Raw genomic sequence first — 18,291 nt, 5'->3', positions numbered from 1 at the left:
CCCATCCTTATGTTCATGCTGCATCCTGCGTCCCCATCCTTATGTTCATGCTGCATCCTGCGTCCCCATCCTTATGTGCTGCTCCATCCTGCGTCCCCATCCTTATGTTCATGCTGCATCCTGCGTCCCCATCCTTATGTGCTGCTCCATCCTGCGTCCCCATCCTTATGTGCTGCTCCATCCTGCGTCCCCATCCTTATGTGCTGCTCCATCCTGCGTCCCCATCCTTATGTGCTGCTCCATCCTGCGTCCCCATCCTTATGTGCTGCTCCATCCTGCGTCCCCATCCTTATGTGCTGCTCCATCCTGCGTCCCCATCCTTATGTGCTGCTCCATCCTGCGTCCCCATCCTTATGTGCTGCTCCATCCTGCGTCCCCATCCTTATGTGCTGCTCCATCCTGCGTCCCCATCCTTATGTGCTGCTCCATCCTGCGTCCCCATCCTTATGTGCTGCTCCATCCTGCGTCCCCATCCTTATGTGCTGCTCCATCCTGCGTCCCCATCCTTATGTGCTGCTCCATCCTGCGTCCCCATCCTTATGTGCTGCTCCATCCTGCGTCCCCATCCTTATGTGCTGCTCCATCCTGCGTCCCCATCCTTATGTGCTGCTCCATCCTGCGTCCCCATCCTTATGTGCTGCTCCATCCTGCGTCCCCATCCTTATGTGCTGCTCCATCCTGCGTCCCCATCCTTATGTGCTGCTCCATCCTGCGTCCCCATCCTTATGTGCTGCTCCATCCTGCGTCCCCATCCTTATGTGCTGCTCCATCCTGCGTCCCCATCCTTATGTGCTGCTCCATCCTGCGTCCCCATCCTTATGTGCTGCTCCATCCTGCGTCCCCATCCTTATGTGCTGCTCCATCCTGCGTCCCCATCCTTATGTGCTGCTCCATCCTGCGTCCCCATACTGCCTCTGACCCGCTCGGCGCCGAGTGCTGGGGGGCCTGAGCAGGCGGGGACACCGGCATGCTGTGGGGGTCAGGTGCCGGTATCGCCGCCAGCTCAGGCCCCCCCAGCACTTACTATACTCACCTGTCTGTCCCCGTTCCATCGCTGAGCGCCGCCATCTTCCCGGTCTCCTGGCCGTGACTGTTCAGTCAGAGGGCGGCGCCGGCGCGCATTAAGCGCGTCATCGCGCCCTCTGAACTGAAGGCCACAGACCGAAGACCGGGAAGATGGCGCCGCTCAGCGATGGAACGGGGACAGGTGAATATAGGCCGATACTCACCCTCCTGGCGGTCCCTGCTTCTGCGGTGGAGATCGCGGTGTGTGTTCAGTGTGAACGCACACCGCGATCTCCCGGGAGCGTCGCTCTGTGAGGCCCAGACTGCGCCGGCGCTTGCGCAGTCTATAGAGGCTTCGGACAGAGTGACGCTCCCAGCGTTATATTATAGATATGTTTTTAAGAATATTTGAGCCGATGGAGCCATGATATGTCCATTTTGCAAGCCTGCGAGGAAAAAAAAAAAATCGCTGTACGGAAGCCATACGGATGACACACGGATAAATTTGTGCGTAAAAAAAAAAATCGCATCCTCGCATTGAATACGGAACAGTGTTTTGGGACAATTACTGCGTATTACAGCCGTAAAAAACGGACCGTATTTACTTACGCCTAGTGTGACGGCAGCCAAACACAAATCCGTTTCTAGCAACACGCTGTAAAACAAAAAGATAAAAAAAAACATGGGGGCGGTCAATAGGACGCGACGCAGTTTGCAGCGCTGAGGCCGGTGGTCTCTCTCGCGCTGTAGGATGGAGCGACCCCTGGGGTGGTGCGGGGTCCCCGGCCCCTCAGGACGCCACACACTACACCTGCGCTATCAGCCGTGCCACTGACGGCAGCCTCCTCACTGGACACGTGACCGCCAGGCTCCGGCTGATGACGTCACGGGCAGGAGCAGGCGCTGCACAGGCAGTGCTGTATGCAGAGCAGTCCGGCCCCGCCGCTGTGTGACTCCTGCGGGCTCCATGTGCACCGCTCCCTCCTCAGCGCTCCCGCTGGCCATGAGCCCCTGGCTGCCGCTACTCGCCGTGCTGTTCTCCGCGCTCCCGGCTGTCAGCTCCCGGGACCACCAGCAGCCTGAGACCCCGGACTGGAGGATGACACTGAAGACCATCAGGAACGGAGTGCACAAGATAGACATGTACCTGAACGCTGCCCTGGACCTGCTGGGAGGAGAAGATGGCCTGTGCCAGCACAAGTGCAGAGATGGTGAGACCCCCGGTGCCCCCTGACCTCGCTCCATATGGGGCGGCGTTACCGCAGCCTGCCCGGTATATAATGATAGCAATAATGACCAAAAGAGAAGATAAGCTGCCATAATATGCAGGAATGCCAGTGGTAGAGTTACATTGTGACAATAGCACAGATATGGGAAGAGATTGGCCACTAACAGCTGTTATTATTGAACGGCAAAAGTTTCTAGGATGTAAGAAAAAGGTGCAGACAATCTGTGGTAAGCCCAGGACAATTATAGATGGAACAAAACATATCATATTCCATCCATGCTGCTAAAAATGGAACTGCTGGCTCAGCTGTAGGCAGAGTACTGTGAACGGCAAAGGGTTACCTGATGGCGGTGGCCGGGGGGCTCCAGAGTACCAGTGCGCCCTTTAACACACACCACGATTCACAGATACAGCAGAGAAATATAGGGATAGTCCAATGCCAGATTCCACTTCTTACATGAGTGATAGCTACTGTACATTCTACAATACCATACAGCAGAGGGGCTTTATACAAGTCAACCCTTATATGTCAATTATGTGCGAGCCTTGCATTGCATCACCCGAAACGGCCGTATTTCTATGCACCTGCACACTCCTGTCCAAAGAACGGGCGGCTGTGCAGGGTGAAGTGATGCGCGGCTCTCGCCAGTGGAACTCCGAGTCCGACCGAATATATAGTAATGATTGTCACTTATTTTCCAGAACACACATGTGGACTAGTAAGTCCTGATGGTGGCATTTCTGCACTGTGTCACTTTTGGAGTAGGTGACATGTAGATCCTGTTCTTTAGCAGATGGTAAAGGTACCGTCACACTGAGCGACGCTGCAACGATCCAGACAACGATCCCGATCGCTTCAGCGTCGCTGTTTGGTTGCTGGAGAGCTGTCACACAGACCGCTCTCCAGCGACCAACGATGCCAGTAACCAGGGTAAACATCGGGTTACTAAGCGCAGGGCCGCGCTTAGTAACCCAATGTTTACCCTGGTTACCAGCGTAAAAGTAAAAAAAACAAACGCTTCATACTTACCTTCCGCTGTCTGTCCCCCGGCGCTGTGCTTTCCTGCACTGGCTGTGAGCACAGCGGCCGGAAAGCAGAGCGGTGACGTCACCGCTGTGCTTTCCGGCTGGCCGGCGCTCACAGCCAGTGCAGAGAAGCACAGCGCCGGAGAGGACAGACAGCGGAAGGTAAGTATGTAGTGTTTGTTTTTTTTTTACTTTTACGCTGGTAACCAGGGTAAACATCGGGTTACTAAGCGCGGCCCTGCGCTTAGTAACCCGATGTTTACCCTGGTTACCAGTGAACACATCGCTGAATCCACGTCACACACGCCGATTCAGCGATGTCTGCAGGAGGTCCAGCGACGAAATAAAGTGCTGGACTTTCTGCAGCGACCAACGACATCACAGTAGGATCCTGATCGCTGCTGCGTGTCAAACTGAACGATATCGCTAGCCAGGACGCTGCAACGTCACGGATCACTAGCGATATCGTTCAGTGTGACGGTACCTTAACTCGCACATATAACCAGCAGCCTTTGTTTTGGCCAAACGATTTTTTAAGCAGCCACCACGACACTGTAGATTCTTTTGGCCGGGCCCTACACTACTGTAACCTATTAAACATTTGTTAAACTATGCAATGCAATTTAGGTTATTTTTAAATCTTTAAAATGACCAATAATATCACACACAAGGGACAAATACCACCGTACTATGACCAGACACCATATTACCACCACATAGTGACCTATAATACCAATATGGTGACATTGTACACAGGACCGCTGTATATACTTTACAGTGTATAGTGTCAGTGTATGGCCGGGATCAGACATGCGAGAAACACGTCCGTGTCTCGCATGTGAAATCCAAGCTGTGGCGCCGGCACTCCTGAGCGGAGCGTGCGGCCGCATAGCAACACATGGAGCCGCACGCTCCGCTCCCAAGTGCCGGCGACAGAGCTTGGATTTCACATGCGAGAGACGGACGTGTTTCTCGCATGTGTGATCCCAGCCTATAGGTAACATACTGACTCACTAGTGACGCCTCTAGGTGAAGTGTTTCATCTTCATCCAGCACAGATCGACGTCACGTCTTCCAGCCAGGACTTTTCTCTGCAGGAAATAAGTTATCTAGAGCACCGCTTGCAAAACACTTAACTTTTTTTCCCCCCAACTTCTACACTACACCAACCAAACAAAGAAAAAAAGGCAACATAGTGTCACTCTGCACAGTAACAGGATCGCTTCCCCATTTAAAACAGTATACTCAAAAAATTAAATAAATACATCACTGCAGTAACAATATCCCTTAATTAGCCCCTATGGTAATAATATCCCCCCATCCTGGCCCCCGTGTGTCTCATTCCTGGCTTCAGCCATATGTTCTCCCATCTGGCCCTCAAGAGTATCCATTCTGCTCCATTTGGTCGCCCATGATCCCGCCACCATGTCGCCATCCTGCCGGCTTGCAGCTTTCAATAAAAATAAAAAAAAAAAACAAATCTTTCCTCTTACCTTGCCATGCTCCTGCGGCGAGGGATCTTCCCTCCAGGCTGAAAACGCGACGTGCGCGCTGACGTCAGCTGCCAGCCTCCTATTGCCTGGTGACCTTAACTATTGCCATGCGGGCTTGGGCCCGCACGGGAATAGAGTGTAACTGAACCATGCGTCTCGGACGCAGGGTTCAGTTACTGTATCTGCAAAATCCTGCCGCTGTGGCCCGATCAGCAGAAGAGACAGGGCCCGATGCGGGCCCCCTCTGCTGACCGGGCCCCAGACGCTTGGACAGCACGCTGCCTGTATCCCAGACAGTGTAAGTGGGCCCCCCCCGTCTCCCCACGGCCCTGGAACTTGCCCAGGTGCTGACGCCGGCCCTAGCAGTGGCCACTAGGTGCAGAGCACACCCCAACGTGCGTTTTGGAGGCTACTCCTTTGTTAGGGTGTTGCTGCAGGGAAAAAAATGCAACATGTGAACATACACTGAAAGGCTATTTCACCTATTCTTGGAATGGTATTGGCCAAACAAATCCACATCAGGCAACCTGTAGTGCACACTTTTTATATCAGTAGAGCTTGCTCACCAAGTACTTGATGTGGATTTTTCAGGTTTTAAAAGTTCTGAAAAGAAAGTTAGACATGCCCTACAGAAACATTTTCTCATTCAAATGTACAAGTAGTTTGTTGCGACTGTAATTTGTTTTTTAAATGGGGACTTTGGTGCAGAATTCATGCTAAAAATGTGTCAAAACCTCCGTTAGAAACCTAGGAATTAAGTTGAGAAAAAATAGGCTATTTTTCCATTGCATTTCAAAGCATATTCCTGGAGGATTTAAAATAAAAAAAAAATAAAATAGTGGATTTTGGTTCAGAATTCTCTCCAAAATCCTAAACAAAAAACTGTTTCAAGACCGCCAATTGTCTCCCAGTATTGACGAGGGGGCATTTATGAGCAGACACGCCTGATCCATTAAGAGGCGTGCACCGCTATGTGCGTCTCTCCACAAATCCTAAGGTACCTTCACACTGAACGATATCGCTAGCGATCCGTGACGTTGCAGCGTCCTGGCTAGCGATATCGTTCAGTTTGACACGTAGCAGCGATCAGGATCCTGCTGTGATGTCGTTGGTCGCTGCAGAAAGTCCAGCACTTTATTTAGTCGCTGGACTCCCGCTGACATCGCTGAATCGGCGTGTGTGACGCCGATCCAGCGATGTCTTCACTGGTAACCAGGGTAAATATCGGGTTACTAAGCGCAGGGCCGCGCTTAGTAACCCGATGTTTACCCTGGTTACCAGCGTAAAAGTAAAAAAAAACAAATGCTTCATACTTACCTTCCGCTGTCTGTCCCTGGCGTCACCGCTCTGCTTTCCGGCCGCTGTGCTCACAGCCAGTGCAGGAAATCAGCACCGGGGGACAGACAGCGGAAGGTAAGTATGAAATGTTTGTTTTTTTTACTTTTACGCTGGTAACCAGGGTAAACATCAGGTTACTAAGCGCGGCCCTGCGCTTAGTAACCCAATGTTTACCCTGGTTACCCGGGGACTTCGGCATCGTTGGTCGCTGGAGAGCTGTCTGTGTGACAGCTCTCCAGCGACGCTGCAGCGATGAACATCGTTGTCGGTATTGCTGCAGCGTCGCTGAGTGTGAAGGTACCTTTACTCCAGCTCCTCCTGGGCTACAAATTGTGGCAGTGTGACTTCTGCCGCTCATCGTCAATCTGACCAGCCGTGGTCAGCACTGTCCCGCTCCAACAAAGTGAGCACTCCAAAAGTGGCTGCTTCTTTTTTTTTTTTCCACATATTTCCCAAATAACTCAAAGATTTCTGGAGAAAAAAATAAAAGCTTTGAAAAGTTGAGTCGCCTGCTGTTTGTGCATCGGGTACGTTCACATAAAATTTATCACATGATTTTGCTAGCTGACAAATTCGTACCAAGCAAAATAAAAATAAAAAATGGGTGCTTTTTTTATGTGTATAGAGCTTTTTTTCTACTTGAATTGATGCACTGGCCAAAGTTGGAGCATTCTTTACCAGCAAAAATACTCCCAAGAGTTGAGGAAAAAAACGCACCATGTGTGGTATAGGCGTGTTTTCTCAAAATCAGCAGGAAGCCTATTTGTTTTTCCTATTGTCCATTTCGAAGCGGATCGGCTTTAAAATCCTTGTGTAAACTTTGTGAACATCCTGTAAGGGCACTACACTCCTTGTGCTGACTTTTGCGGTCTTTACTAGTGATGAGCGAGTACACTTGTTGCTCTGGTGATCTCTGAGTATTTTGTAGTGTTCGGAGATTTAGTTTTCATTGCCGCAGCTGCATGATTTACGGCTGCTAGACAGGCTGAATACATGGCAGAAATGCCTGTTTGTTAGGGAATCCCCACATGTACTCAGGCTTGTCCAGCAGCTGTAAATCATACAGCTGAGGCCAAGAAAATGAAATCTCCGAACACTAACAAATACTCTGAGATCACCCGAGCGTGCTCAGGAAAACCCGAGCAAAGAGTACACTCGCTCATCACTAGTCTTTACCTCTCATTGCCCCACAGTACACTATAACATTGTTTTCAGATGACTTCATGTCTTTAAACACAGTTCTTGTGATAAGGTTCCAGTGTCTGTTTTATTAGACCATAAAGTCCTGTGTTCAGGGTTTGGTGCAATCATTACTCATTACTGTTATGTTGTGCTATGACTCAGAAAATAAAATCAATGGACAAAGAGATAATGTCAGACCAATCACAGTCCACGTTTCATGTTTTCAGTGCAGAGTAGAAAATGATAGCTGAGTGCTGATTGGTTGCTATAGGTAACTACACCACTTTTGCTATGAGTCAGTTATTTCATTGATCCAGAAGGACTATGGTAAAAGTAAGGATGTGGGAGTAGGACTTGCTTCAATATGATTTTAAAGTTACTTAGAGATGTACAGGGTGGGTCATTTATATGGATACACCTAAATGGGAATGGTTGGTGATAGCAACTTCCTGTTTGTGACACATTAGTATATGGGAGGGGGGAAAAATTTTCAAGATGCTTGGTGACCATGGTGGCCATTTTGAAGTTGGCCATTTTGGATACAACTTTATTTTTTCCAATGGGAAGAGGGTCATGTGACACATCAAACATATTGAGAATGTCACAAGAAAAACAATGGTGTGCTTGGTTTTATCGTAACTTTATTCTTTCATGAGTTGTTTATGACCACTTATAAAATGTGTTCAAGGTGCTGCCCATTGTGTTGGATTGTCAACCCTCTTCTCCCACTCTTGACACACTGATAGCAACACCGCAGAAGAAATGCTAGCACAGGCTTCCAGATGCCTTCACATGACCCCAAAGATAAAAGTCTAAGGCGGTCACACATGAACACATTTTATAAGTGGTCATAAACTTGTAAATAACTCATGAAAGAATAAAGTTACGTTAAAACCAAGCACACCATTGTTTTTCTTGTGAAATTCTCAATAAGTTTGATGTGTCACATGACCCTCTTCCCATTGAAAAATAAAGTTGGATCCAAAATGGCCGACTTCAAAATGGCCGCCATAGTCTGGTCACCACCCATCTTGAAAAGTTTTCCCCCTCCCATATACTAATGTGCCACAAACAGGAAGTTGATACCACCAACCATTCCCATGTTATTTAGGTATATCCATATAAATGGCCCACCCTGTAGTTCAACCACTTTGTCCACATTGGCCAGTTCATTGTATGGGCCAAACCAGATATCGGCCATCAGTGAAGGAACCGGTATTGGCGTGTTCTTTTTTGGCAATCTTAAGTTACAATGAAACAAAGCAGAAATTTATATTGGGCACGGAAAATCCCTTAAATGAGGCCATATTCTTCTGATGTTGACCAAACACAGTTTTACTTGTGTTAAATGATTAGCCATCTGTGAAGTGTTTTCTTATTATTTTTTTTTGTTGTTGTTGTTGTTGTTGTTGTTTGTTTGTTTGTTTTTTTTTTTTTCAAATTTTTTTTTGTTACATAGGACTTTATTTAACCCCTTTCTGACCTCAGATGGGATAGTACGTCCGAGGTCAGAACCCCCACTTTGATGCTGGCTCCGGCAGTGAGCCCGCATCAAAGCCAGGACATGTCAGCTGTTTTGAACAGCTGACATGTGGCCGCAATAGCCTCCTGATGATTGTTCCCATGTAGCTGAGCCGATCAGACTATGCCAGCTTCTAGCCTCCCATGGAGGCTATTGAAGCATGGCTAAAGTAAAAAAATAAATAAATAAATAAAAGTTTAACCCCTTAGTGACAGAGCCAAATTTTTTAAATCTGACCAGTGTCACATTATGTGGTAATAACTCTGGAATGCTTCAACAAAGTCCAGTGATTTTGAGATTGTTTTTTCGTGACACATTATACTTTATGATAATGGTAAATTTAGGTTCATATGTTTTGTGTTTATTTATAAAAAATATCAGACATTTGAAAAAAATGTTAAAAGATTAGGAATTTTCAAACTTTCAATGATTATCCCTTTAATCCCAATAGTCATACCACAGCAAAACATTAATAAATAACATTTCCCACATGTCGGCTTTACATCAGCACCATTTGCAAAATGTTATTTTATTTTGTTAGCATTTTAGGAGGTTTAAAAATGTAGCAACAATTTAAATTTTTTTCAAGGAAATTAACAAAATGTATTTTTTTAGGGACCTATCCATGTTTGAAGTGAATTTGGGGGTCCTATATATAGGGAAACCCCCACAAGTGATACGATTTTAAAAACAGCACCCCCTGACATATTGAAAACTGCACTCAGGTAGTTTGTTAACCCTTCGGGGGATTTTCAGGAATTAATGCAAAGTGGCATGAGAAAAATGAAAATGTGTATTTTTACCACTTAACTGCCGCTAACTTCTGAACAGGTTACAACAGCCGACAGACTCTAAGGCCGCTATTTGGTCATGAATTGCCATGGTAAACACCAGGACCACACAATCATGATCTGAGACCACCAATTGGGATAAAGAGGGAGCCCCCACACTCTGTTAACCATTTATAATGATGTAGTCACTACTGACAGCAGCATCTAAGGGGTTAAACAGATTTGGAAGATGCAAACACTGATCGTGTCTGATGCAGCAAGTTGTCAGCTATAGTGCACAACCGACAGATGCTGGATTGTTGCCTGTATGGGGAGGCTATTCTCTTATATCTCAGGTCAGTTAAAAGGCGTATTGGCGGTCACTAAGGGGTTAAATCACCTCCCCCTTTCGCCCCATTCAAAATAAAACAATTAAAAAAATCAAACCTACACATTTAGTATCGCCGCGTTCAGAATCGCCCGATCTATCAATAAAAAAGATTAACCTGATCACTAAATGGTGTTGTGAGAAAAAAAATCAAACCACCAGAATTACGTTTTTTTTTTGGTCGCCGTGACATTGCATTAAAATGCAATAACGGGCGATCAAAAGATCGTATCTGCACAAAAGTGGTATCAGTAAAAACATCAGCTTGGAATGCAAAAAATAAGCCCTCCCCTGACCCCAGATCACGAGAAAAGGATACGCTATGTGCATTGGAGAATGGCGCTTTTTTTTTTTTTTTCTTAAACAAAGTTTGGAATTTTTTTTCACCACTTAGATGAAAGAGAGCCTAGACATGTTAGGTGTCTATGAACTCGTAATGACCTGGAGAATCATAATGTCTGGTCAGTTTTAGCATTTAGTGAACCTTGTAAAAAAGCCAAACAAAAAACAGTGGGATTGCACTTTTTTTTGCAATGTCACCGCACTTGAAATTTTTTTCCCCATTTTCTAGTACACGACATGGTAAAACCAATGATGTCGTTCAAAAGTACAACTCGTTTCGCAAAAAAAAAAGCCCTCACATGGCCATATTGACGGAAAAATAAAAAAGTTATGGCTCTGGGAAGGAGGGGAGTGAAAAACGAACACGGAAAAATGGAAAATCCCACGGTCATGAAGGGGTTAAGGCTACATTGACACCAGCGTATTTTCTCTCACCCAAGAAAATCGGGCCAATTAGGCTATGTGCACACGCTGCAGATCCGCAATTGATTTACAGTACAATGTAAATCAATGAGAAAAAAAAAATGCTGTGCACACTTTGCTGAAAATCCGCTGCGGAAACGCTGCGGTTTAAAAGAAATAGCATGTCACTTTTTTTTTTTTTGAGAATTTGCAGCATTTTTGTACCCTTTCCATTATAAAAAAACGCAGGGGTAAAAAACGCAGCAAAAACACACAAAAAACGCTGCAGAACTGTACAAAAAAAGGTGACAAATCCACAGGTGCGTTTTCTGCCAGGAGAGGCAGAATCCGCACCAGAAATTCCTAAGCCTAATCCGCAACGTATGCACATAGCCTAATAGTGAGCAGCGTGTGAAATGTTTTCCATGGACTCATTGACTTGTATGGCCAAGTGCGATCTGAAAATCGGATCCAGCTGGGACATGATGCATAGCCCCATAGAGTAACATTGGTCCGATTGCAATCCATTGTCTTGTTGGATCACAAGAAGACCGAAAATACAGTTGTCTGCACAAGCACTAAAGATGACCAGGCAGGAGGATATTCGACCCCCTAATTGACACTTTCCTGACATTTTCCATTTTTGTTTTTTCTCTCCTTCTTTCAAGAGCCATAACTTTTTTTATATTCCGTCCAATATGGTGAATGACACGGTTTGTTGGGAAATGTTTTAACAAGTTAACAGTTGTGGCACTGTGACACGCAATCATTATCTACCAGGAATGGTGTGGCCCAGCCTGTGAACCCCCTCTATACATTCGCTCCTAATTTTGCCATACATGTATGGCGAATGTGTGGAAGAGATTAAAGGCATTAAAGCCCCTTTAGGCTATGTGCACACGGTGCGGATTTGCTGCGGATCCGCAGCGGATTTTTCAGTGCAGAAGCGCTGAAGATCCGCACTGTGATGTACAGTACAATGTTGGTCAATGGGCTAAAAAAAAAAATCAGTGCGGAATTTCTGCGGATTTCAAAGAAGTGCATGTCACTTCTTTTGTGCGCATCTGCAGCCTTTCTGCACCCCTCCATGATAAAAATCCACAGTGGCAAAAACCACAGAAAATCCGCATCAATTCCGCATAAAAACCACACAAAATCCGCATAAACACAGTGGCAAATCTGCAGCTGCGGATTCTGCCAGGAGATGCGGATTTTGTGCAGAAAATTCTGCACCTCTTTTCCTACGTGTGCACATAGCCTCAGTGCGTATTACATTAGTACCTTGCTTTTAGCATTTCATTGGGGCATTTTTGAGAAATCCATCCTTGAAGTTTTAATTGCAGGTGCAGCAGGGCAGGCACTGCACTTCCAGCTGTGTTGTGTGCTCTCTTTTCCCCACTTACCGTCATCCTCAAGACTTTCACAGATATTTTCTTTCAGTGACCTGCCTCCCCAACGCAGTACTGGTCATTGCCCGGGTTTGTTTCATCAGCGGTGGCTGGATGAGGTGGCTTGCAGGAGCCAGGCCATTGATCGTTCATATTATTATTATTATTATTATTTATTGTTATAGCGCCATTTATTCCATGGCGCTTTACATGTGAGGAGGGGTATACATAATGAAAACAAGTACAATAATCTTAAACAATACAAGTCATAACTGGTACAGGAGGAATGAGGACCCTGCCCGCGAGGGCTCACAATCTACAAGGGATGGGTGAGAATACAGTAGGTGAGGGTAGAGATGGTCATGCAGCGGTTTGGTCGATCGGTGGTAGCTGCAGGTTGTAGGCTTGTCTGAAGAGGTGGGTCTTCAGGTTCTTTTTGAAGGTTTCGATGGTAGGCGAGAGTCTGATGTGTTGTGGTAGAGGGTTCCAGAGTAGGGGTGATACGCGAGAGAAATCTTGTATACGATTGTGGGAAGAGGGGATAAGAGGGGAGTAGAGTAGGAGATCTTGTGAGGATCGGAGGTTGCGGGTAGGTAAGTACCGGGAGACGAGGTCACAGATGTATGGAGGAGACAGGTTGTGGATGGCTTTGTACGTCATGGTTAGGGTTTTGTAGTGGAGTCTCTGGGCAATGGGGAGCCAGTGAAGGGATTGACAGAGGGGAGAGGCCGGGGAATAGCGGGGGGACAGGTGGATTAGTCGGGCAGCAGAGTTTAGAATAGATTGGAGGGGTGCGAGAGTGTTAGCGGGGAGGCCACAGAGCAGGAGGTTGCAGTAGTCAAGGCGAGAGATGATGAGGGCATGGACTAGGGTTTTTGCAGATTCATGGTTGAGGAATGAACGGATTCGTGAAATATTTTTGAGTTGCAGTCGGCAGGAAGTGGAAAGGGCTTGGATATGTGGTTTGAAGGAGAGATCAGCGTCAAGGATTACCCCGAGGCAGCGAGCTTGTGGGACTGGGGAGAGTGGGCAGCCATTTACTGTAATTGATAGGTTCGTTGGGGGGGTCGCGTGAGATGGGGGAAAGATGATGAATTCTGTTTTGTCCATGTTAAGTTTCAAAAATCTAGCGGAGAAGAAGGATGAAATAGTGGACAGACATTGAGGGATTCTGGTTAGAAGGGAGGTGATATCTGGTCCAGAGATGTAGATCTGTGTGTCGTCAGCATAGAGGTGATACTGAAAGCCATGAGATTCTATGAGCTGTCCCAGGCCAAAGGTGTAAATGGAGAAGAGCAAGGGCCCAAGGACTGAACCTTGTGGGACTCCGACAGATAGAGGGCGAGGTGAGGAGGTGGTGTGTGAGTGGGAGACGCTGAATGTCCGGTCTGTTAGGTATGATGAGATCCAGGATAGGGCCAAGTCTGCGATGCCAAGGGATGAGAGGGTTTGTAATAATAGGGAATGGTCCACTGTGTCAAAGGCAGCCGACAGGTCGAGGAGGAGGAGGACAGAGTAGTGTCGCTTGCTCTTGGCGGTTAAGAGGTCATTGGTGACTTTAGTTAGGGCAGTTTCGGTGGAATGGTGTGACCGGAAGCCAGATTGTAGGCGGTCAAAGAGGGAGCAGGAAGAGAGATGGGAGGACAGTTCAAGGTAAACGTGTTGTTCCAGTAGTTTGGAGGCATAGGGGAGAAGTGATATAGGGCGATAGCTAGATACAGAGGATGGGTCAAGAGAGGGCTTTTTGAGGATAGGTGTGATGGAGGCATGTTTAAAGCTTGAGGGGAAAACACCAGTTGTTAGAGATAAGTTGAAGAGATGGGTTAGGGTTGGGATGAAGATTGTGGTGAGGTTTGGGATGAGGTGGGATGGGAGTGGGTCAAGTGCACAGGTGGTGAGATGTGATCTTGAGAGTAGAGTGGAGAGTTGATCTTCTGTAATGGTGGAGAAGTTGGTTTTGGAGGTGGAGGGCTGTGAAATCGGGAGGAAGAGCTCTGGGGGTTGTTGACCAAAACTGTCTCTAATGCTATCAATCTTCTGCTTGAAAAATGAGGCAAAGTCTTCAGCAGAGATAAGTGGGGAGGGAGGAGGTGCTGGGGGACGGAGGAGAGAATTGAAGGTGTTGAATAACTGTTTAGGGTTGTGAGAGAGGGAGGATATGAGAGATGAGAAGTAGGTTTGTTTAGCTGTGGCAAGTGTGGTCTTGAAAGTAGTGAGGGACTGTTTGAATGCGATGAAGTGCTCGTTAGAGTGGGATCTTTTCCATCTGCGCTCAGCAGCTCTGGAAGCTCGCCTAAGTTCTTTGGTCAGGCTGGTGTGCCAGGGCTGTCTGTTGATTTTGCGAGCTTTGGTATGTGTAAGTGGGGCAGCAGATTCCAAAGCTACAGCTATTGTGGTATTATATAGAGCAGCAGCGTCATCCGCATTGTGTATGGAACTTATGCCTGTGAGGGGGAGGAGGGATTCAGAGAATGAATGTAGGTCAAGATGTTTAATATTTCTGCGAGGGTGTGAAAGTTTGTGGGGTGGGGATTGTAGACATGGAGTGGAGAGAGATGAGAATGTGAGAAAGTTGTGGTCAGAGAGAGGAAGAGGTGAGTTAGAGAGGTTAGATAGAGAGCAGAGGCGGGTGAAGATGAGGTCCAGTGTGTGACCGTCTTTGTGAGTGGCTGCAGAAGACCATTGAGTGAGGCTGAAGGAGGAAGTGAGAGATAGAAGTTTAGTGGCAGCTGAGAGGGAAGTGTCAATGGGTATGTTGAAGTCGCCCATGATGATAGTGGGGATGTCCGCAGAAAGGAAATGAAGTAGCCAGGTGGTGAAGTGGTCAAAGAAGATGGTGGCTGGCCCTGGGGGGCGGTAAATGACAGCCAGTTGGAGGTTGGTGGGGGAATAGATGCGCATAGAGTGCACCTCAAAGGAAGGGAGGGTAACAGAGGGTGGCAGTGGGATTGGGGTGAAGGAGCAGTTATCTGACAGGAGAAAACCAACTCCTCCGCCATGTTTGCTGCTGGGGCGGGGTGTGTGGGAAAGGTGGAAGCCACCGTAAGAGAGTGCAGCAGGGGAGACTGAGTCAGAGGGGGTGAGCCAGGTTTCGGTGATGGCAAGGAAGGAAAGTTTGGTAGTAACAAAGAGATCATGGATGTAGGAGAGCTTGTTGCAGACAGAGCGAGCGTTCCACAGAGCTCCCGTTAGTGGGACTGGGGAAGCGGGGGCTGGGTGAATGGGTATTAGGTTAGAGAGGTTACGGAAGTTTGTGCTAGAGCGTGGATGGGAGGTAGAAATGATTGTGGGAATATGGTGAGGAGGACCAGGATTTGGAGAGATATCACCAGCAGTAAGAAGGAGCAGAGAAAGTGTTAGCATGTGGGAGCAGGAGAGGGCTTGAGGGGGCTGTCTGTGCTTGGAGACAGAGGATTGTATGTTAAGGAACAGTTTGGAGGAGGAGGTGAGGTGGATGGGGAGGATTGAAGAGGAGATGAACATTTCCTTACTAGGTGTAGGGATCAGGGGAGGTAGCAGAAAGTGAAGGATTATAGGAGTGAAAGTGAAAACAAACAGAAACATTCTTTTCAAAGACTGTGGCCAGTTACCTTCAGTTCCCTTCAGGTTCAATTCAGGTTTTAATTCTACTGTAATCCACACTTTTAAGGACACACTTCTATCACTTCATATCACTAGGAGCAGTTGAAAGTGCAGTTAGATGTTGCTGAGATAATGCATCATCGTTCTTTTACATATCACTGCTACATTATCAGGAAAGATTACCTTTATCAGGTCACTGACAGTGATTAGTGGAGCACATCAGATATCTTGTGCCATAGAGGTCTATTGTTAAGGTACCGTCACACTAAGCGACGCTGCAGCGATACCGACAACGATGCCGATCGCTGCAGCGTCGCTGTTTGGTCGCTGGAGAGCTGTCACACAGACAGCTCTCCAGCGACCAACGATCCCGAAGTCCCCGGGTAACCAGGGTAAACATCGGGTTACTAAACGCAGGGCCGCGCTTAGTAACCTGATGTTTACCCTGGTTACCAGTGAAGACATCGCTGGATCGGCGTCACACACGCCGATTCAGCGATGTCAGCGGGAGATCCAGCGACAAAATAAAGTGCTGGACTTTCCCCAGCGACCAACGATCTCCCAGCAGGGGCCTGATCGTTGGTCGCTGTCACACATAAAGGTACCTTCACACTAAGCGACACTGCAGCGATCCAGACAACGATCCGGATCGCTGCAGCGTCGCTGTTTGGTCGCTGGAGAGCTGTCACACAGACAGCTCTCCAGCGACCAACGATGCCGGTAACCAGGGTAAACATCGAGTTACTAAGCGCAGGGCCGCGCTTAGTAACCCGATGTTTACCCTGGTTACCATCCTAAAAGTAAAAAAAACACACGCTTCATACTTACCTTCCGCTGTCTGTCCCCGGCGCTGTGCTTCTCTGTACTGGCTGTGAGCACAGCGGCCGGAAAGCAGAACGGTGACGTCACCGCTGTGCTTTCTGGCCGCTGTGCTCACAGTGAGTGCAGGAAAGCACAGCGCCGAGGGACAGACAGCGGAAGGTAAGTATGAAGCGTGTGTTTTTTTTTTTACTTTTAGGATGGTAACCAGGGTAAACATCGGGTTACTGAGCGCGGCCCTGCGCTTAGTAACCTGATGTTTACCCTGGTTACCAGCGAAGACATCGCTGAATCGGCGTCACACACGTCGATTCAGCAATGTCAGCGGGAGAGCCAGCGACGAAATAAAGTTCTGGCCTTCTAGCCCCGACCAACGACATCACAGCAGGATTCTGATCGCTGCTGCGTGTCAAACTAAACGATATCGCTAGCCAGGACGCTGCAACGTCACGGATCGCTAGCGATATCGTTTAGTGTGAAGGTACCTTAACGATTTCGTTGCTACGTCACAAAAAGCAACGATATCGTTAACGATATCGTTATGTGTGACAGTACCTTTAGAATACCCCTTTGGCCTGTATTAAAGCTGTGGCTCTGTATAATTCTCCTCTGTTGCTTGATGTTATTTTTGAACTTAGTTATATTATCTGGAGTTTAAAACAATTTTTTTTTTTCTTGTAATATGCAATTGATCAGAAAATCATGATAAAACTAAAGAACAGAAAATTTTAACTCTGTAGGGAAGAGTTATCACGCTAGACAAGATGGCAAGGGAGAAAAGTGGTGTGGTCTAAACATTCAGTACTGTGTGCCATAATCGTGGAACATTTCTGGGGGATCCTACAGCAGAAACCTGAAAATTAGAAAACACGCAAAATAGTTGAATGTATTTCTATGTAAAAAAAAAACACTTTCTGTGTGTGTGTGTGTGTTTGTGTGTATATATGTGTGTGTTTTGAATTTAATAGGGACATGTCTATTCTTTGGTGTTTTCGGCACAGAAAACACTCTGTACTTTACAGTACAAATCAACGGGAAAGCTCAGAAGTCGTCCATAAGGCGCCCGGACATCTTTAGGGTGTTTTGCCCTAGTTTTTGCTTAAAAAATTGTTAGTGGTTTCTTCATTATTCAGTGAAGTGAAAATAATAAAAGTAAAAGATAAGTTACAAAAACTTTGGAAGAAAATTCAAAAGAACCATCAGTGGCCAAAACCATTGGAAAAAGCCTTAAAGGGAACCTGTCACCCCGTTTTTTGAGATTGAGCTATAAATACTGTTAAATAGGGCCTGCGCTGTGTGTTCCTATAGTGTATGTAGTGTACCCCGATTCCCTATGTATGCTGAGAAATAACTTACCAAAGTCGCCGTTTTCGCCTGTCAATCAGGCTGGTCAGGTCGGGAGGGCGTGGTGACATCGGTGGTTCTTCCTCAGCTTTACGTTGGTGGCGTAGTGGTGTAGTGGTGAAGACACAGCGCGCGATCTGCGCTGTAATCCCTTGCATCGGTGGGGGCGGCCATCTTCCTGGGGCCGCGCGTGCGCAGATCGAGTGCTCTGCTGCACGGGGCTTCAGGAAAATGGCCGCGGGATGCCGCGCGTGCGCATTAGAGATCGCGGCGGCCATTTTCCCAAAGCCGAGATGCAAACTCGGCTTTGGGAAAATGGCCGCCGCGATCTCTAATGCGCACGCGCGGCATCCCGCGGCCATTTTCCTGAAGCCCCGTGCAGCAGAGCACTCGATCTGCGCACGCGCGGCCCCAGGAAGATGGCCGCCCCCACCGATGCAAGGGATTACAGCGCAGATCGCG

At 47.4% G+C, this 18,291-nt stretch overlaps 1 protein-coding gene across 1 annotated transcript in view; it reads left to right on the top strand.

Moving 5' to 3' along the window:
* Positions 1–1,894: 1,894 nt before the first annotated feature.
* PLA2G12A (phospholipase A2 group XIIA) overlaps positions 1,895–18,291 on the top strand; it is a 49,403-nt gene continuing 33,006 nt past the window's right edge. Inside the window, exon 1 of the mRNA XM_069743845.1 lies at positions 1,895–2,216. Coding sequence (XP_069599946.1) covers positions 1,973–2,216 — 244 coding nt within the window. The 5' untranslated portion in view covers positions 1,895–1,972. The remainder of the gene's footprint in view (positions 2,217–18,291) is intronic.

This window comes from Ranitomeya imitator, chromosome 1 (assembly GCF_032444005.1).
Source record: "Ranitomeya imitator isolate aRanImi1 chromosome 1, aRanImi1.pri, whole genome shotgun sequence".
Taxonomy (NCBI): domain Eukaryota; kingdom Metazoa; phylum Chordata; class Amphibia; order Anura; family Dendrobatidae; genus Ranitomeya; species Ranitomeya imitator.
The sequence above is the reverse complement of the archived record's forward strand: the minus strand, read 5'-3'. Positions and strand labels throughout refer to the sequence as shown.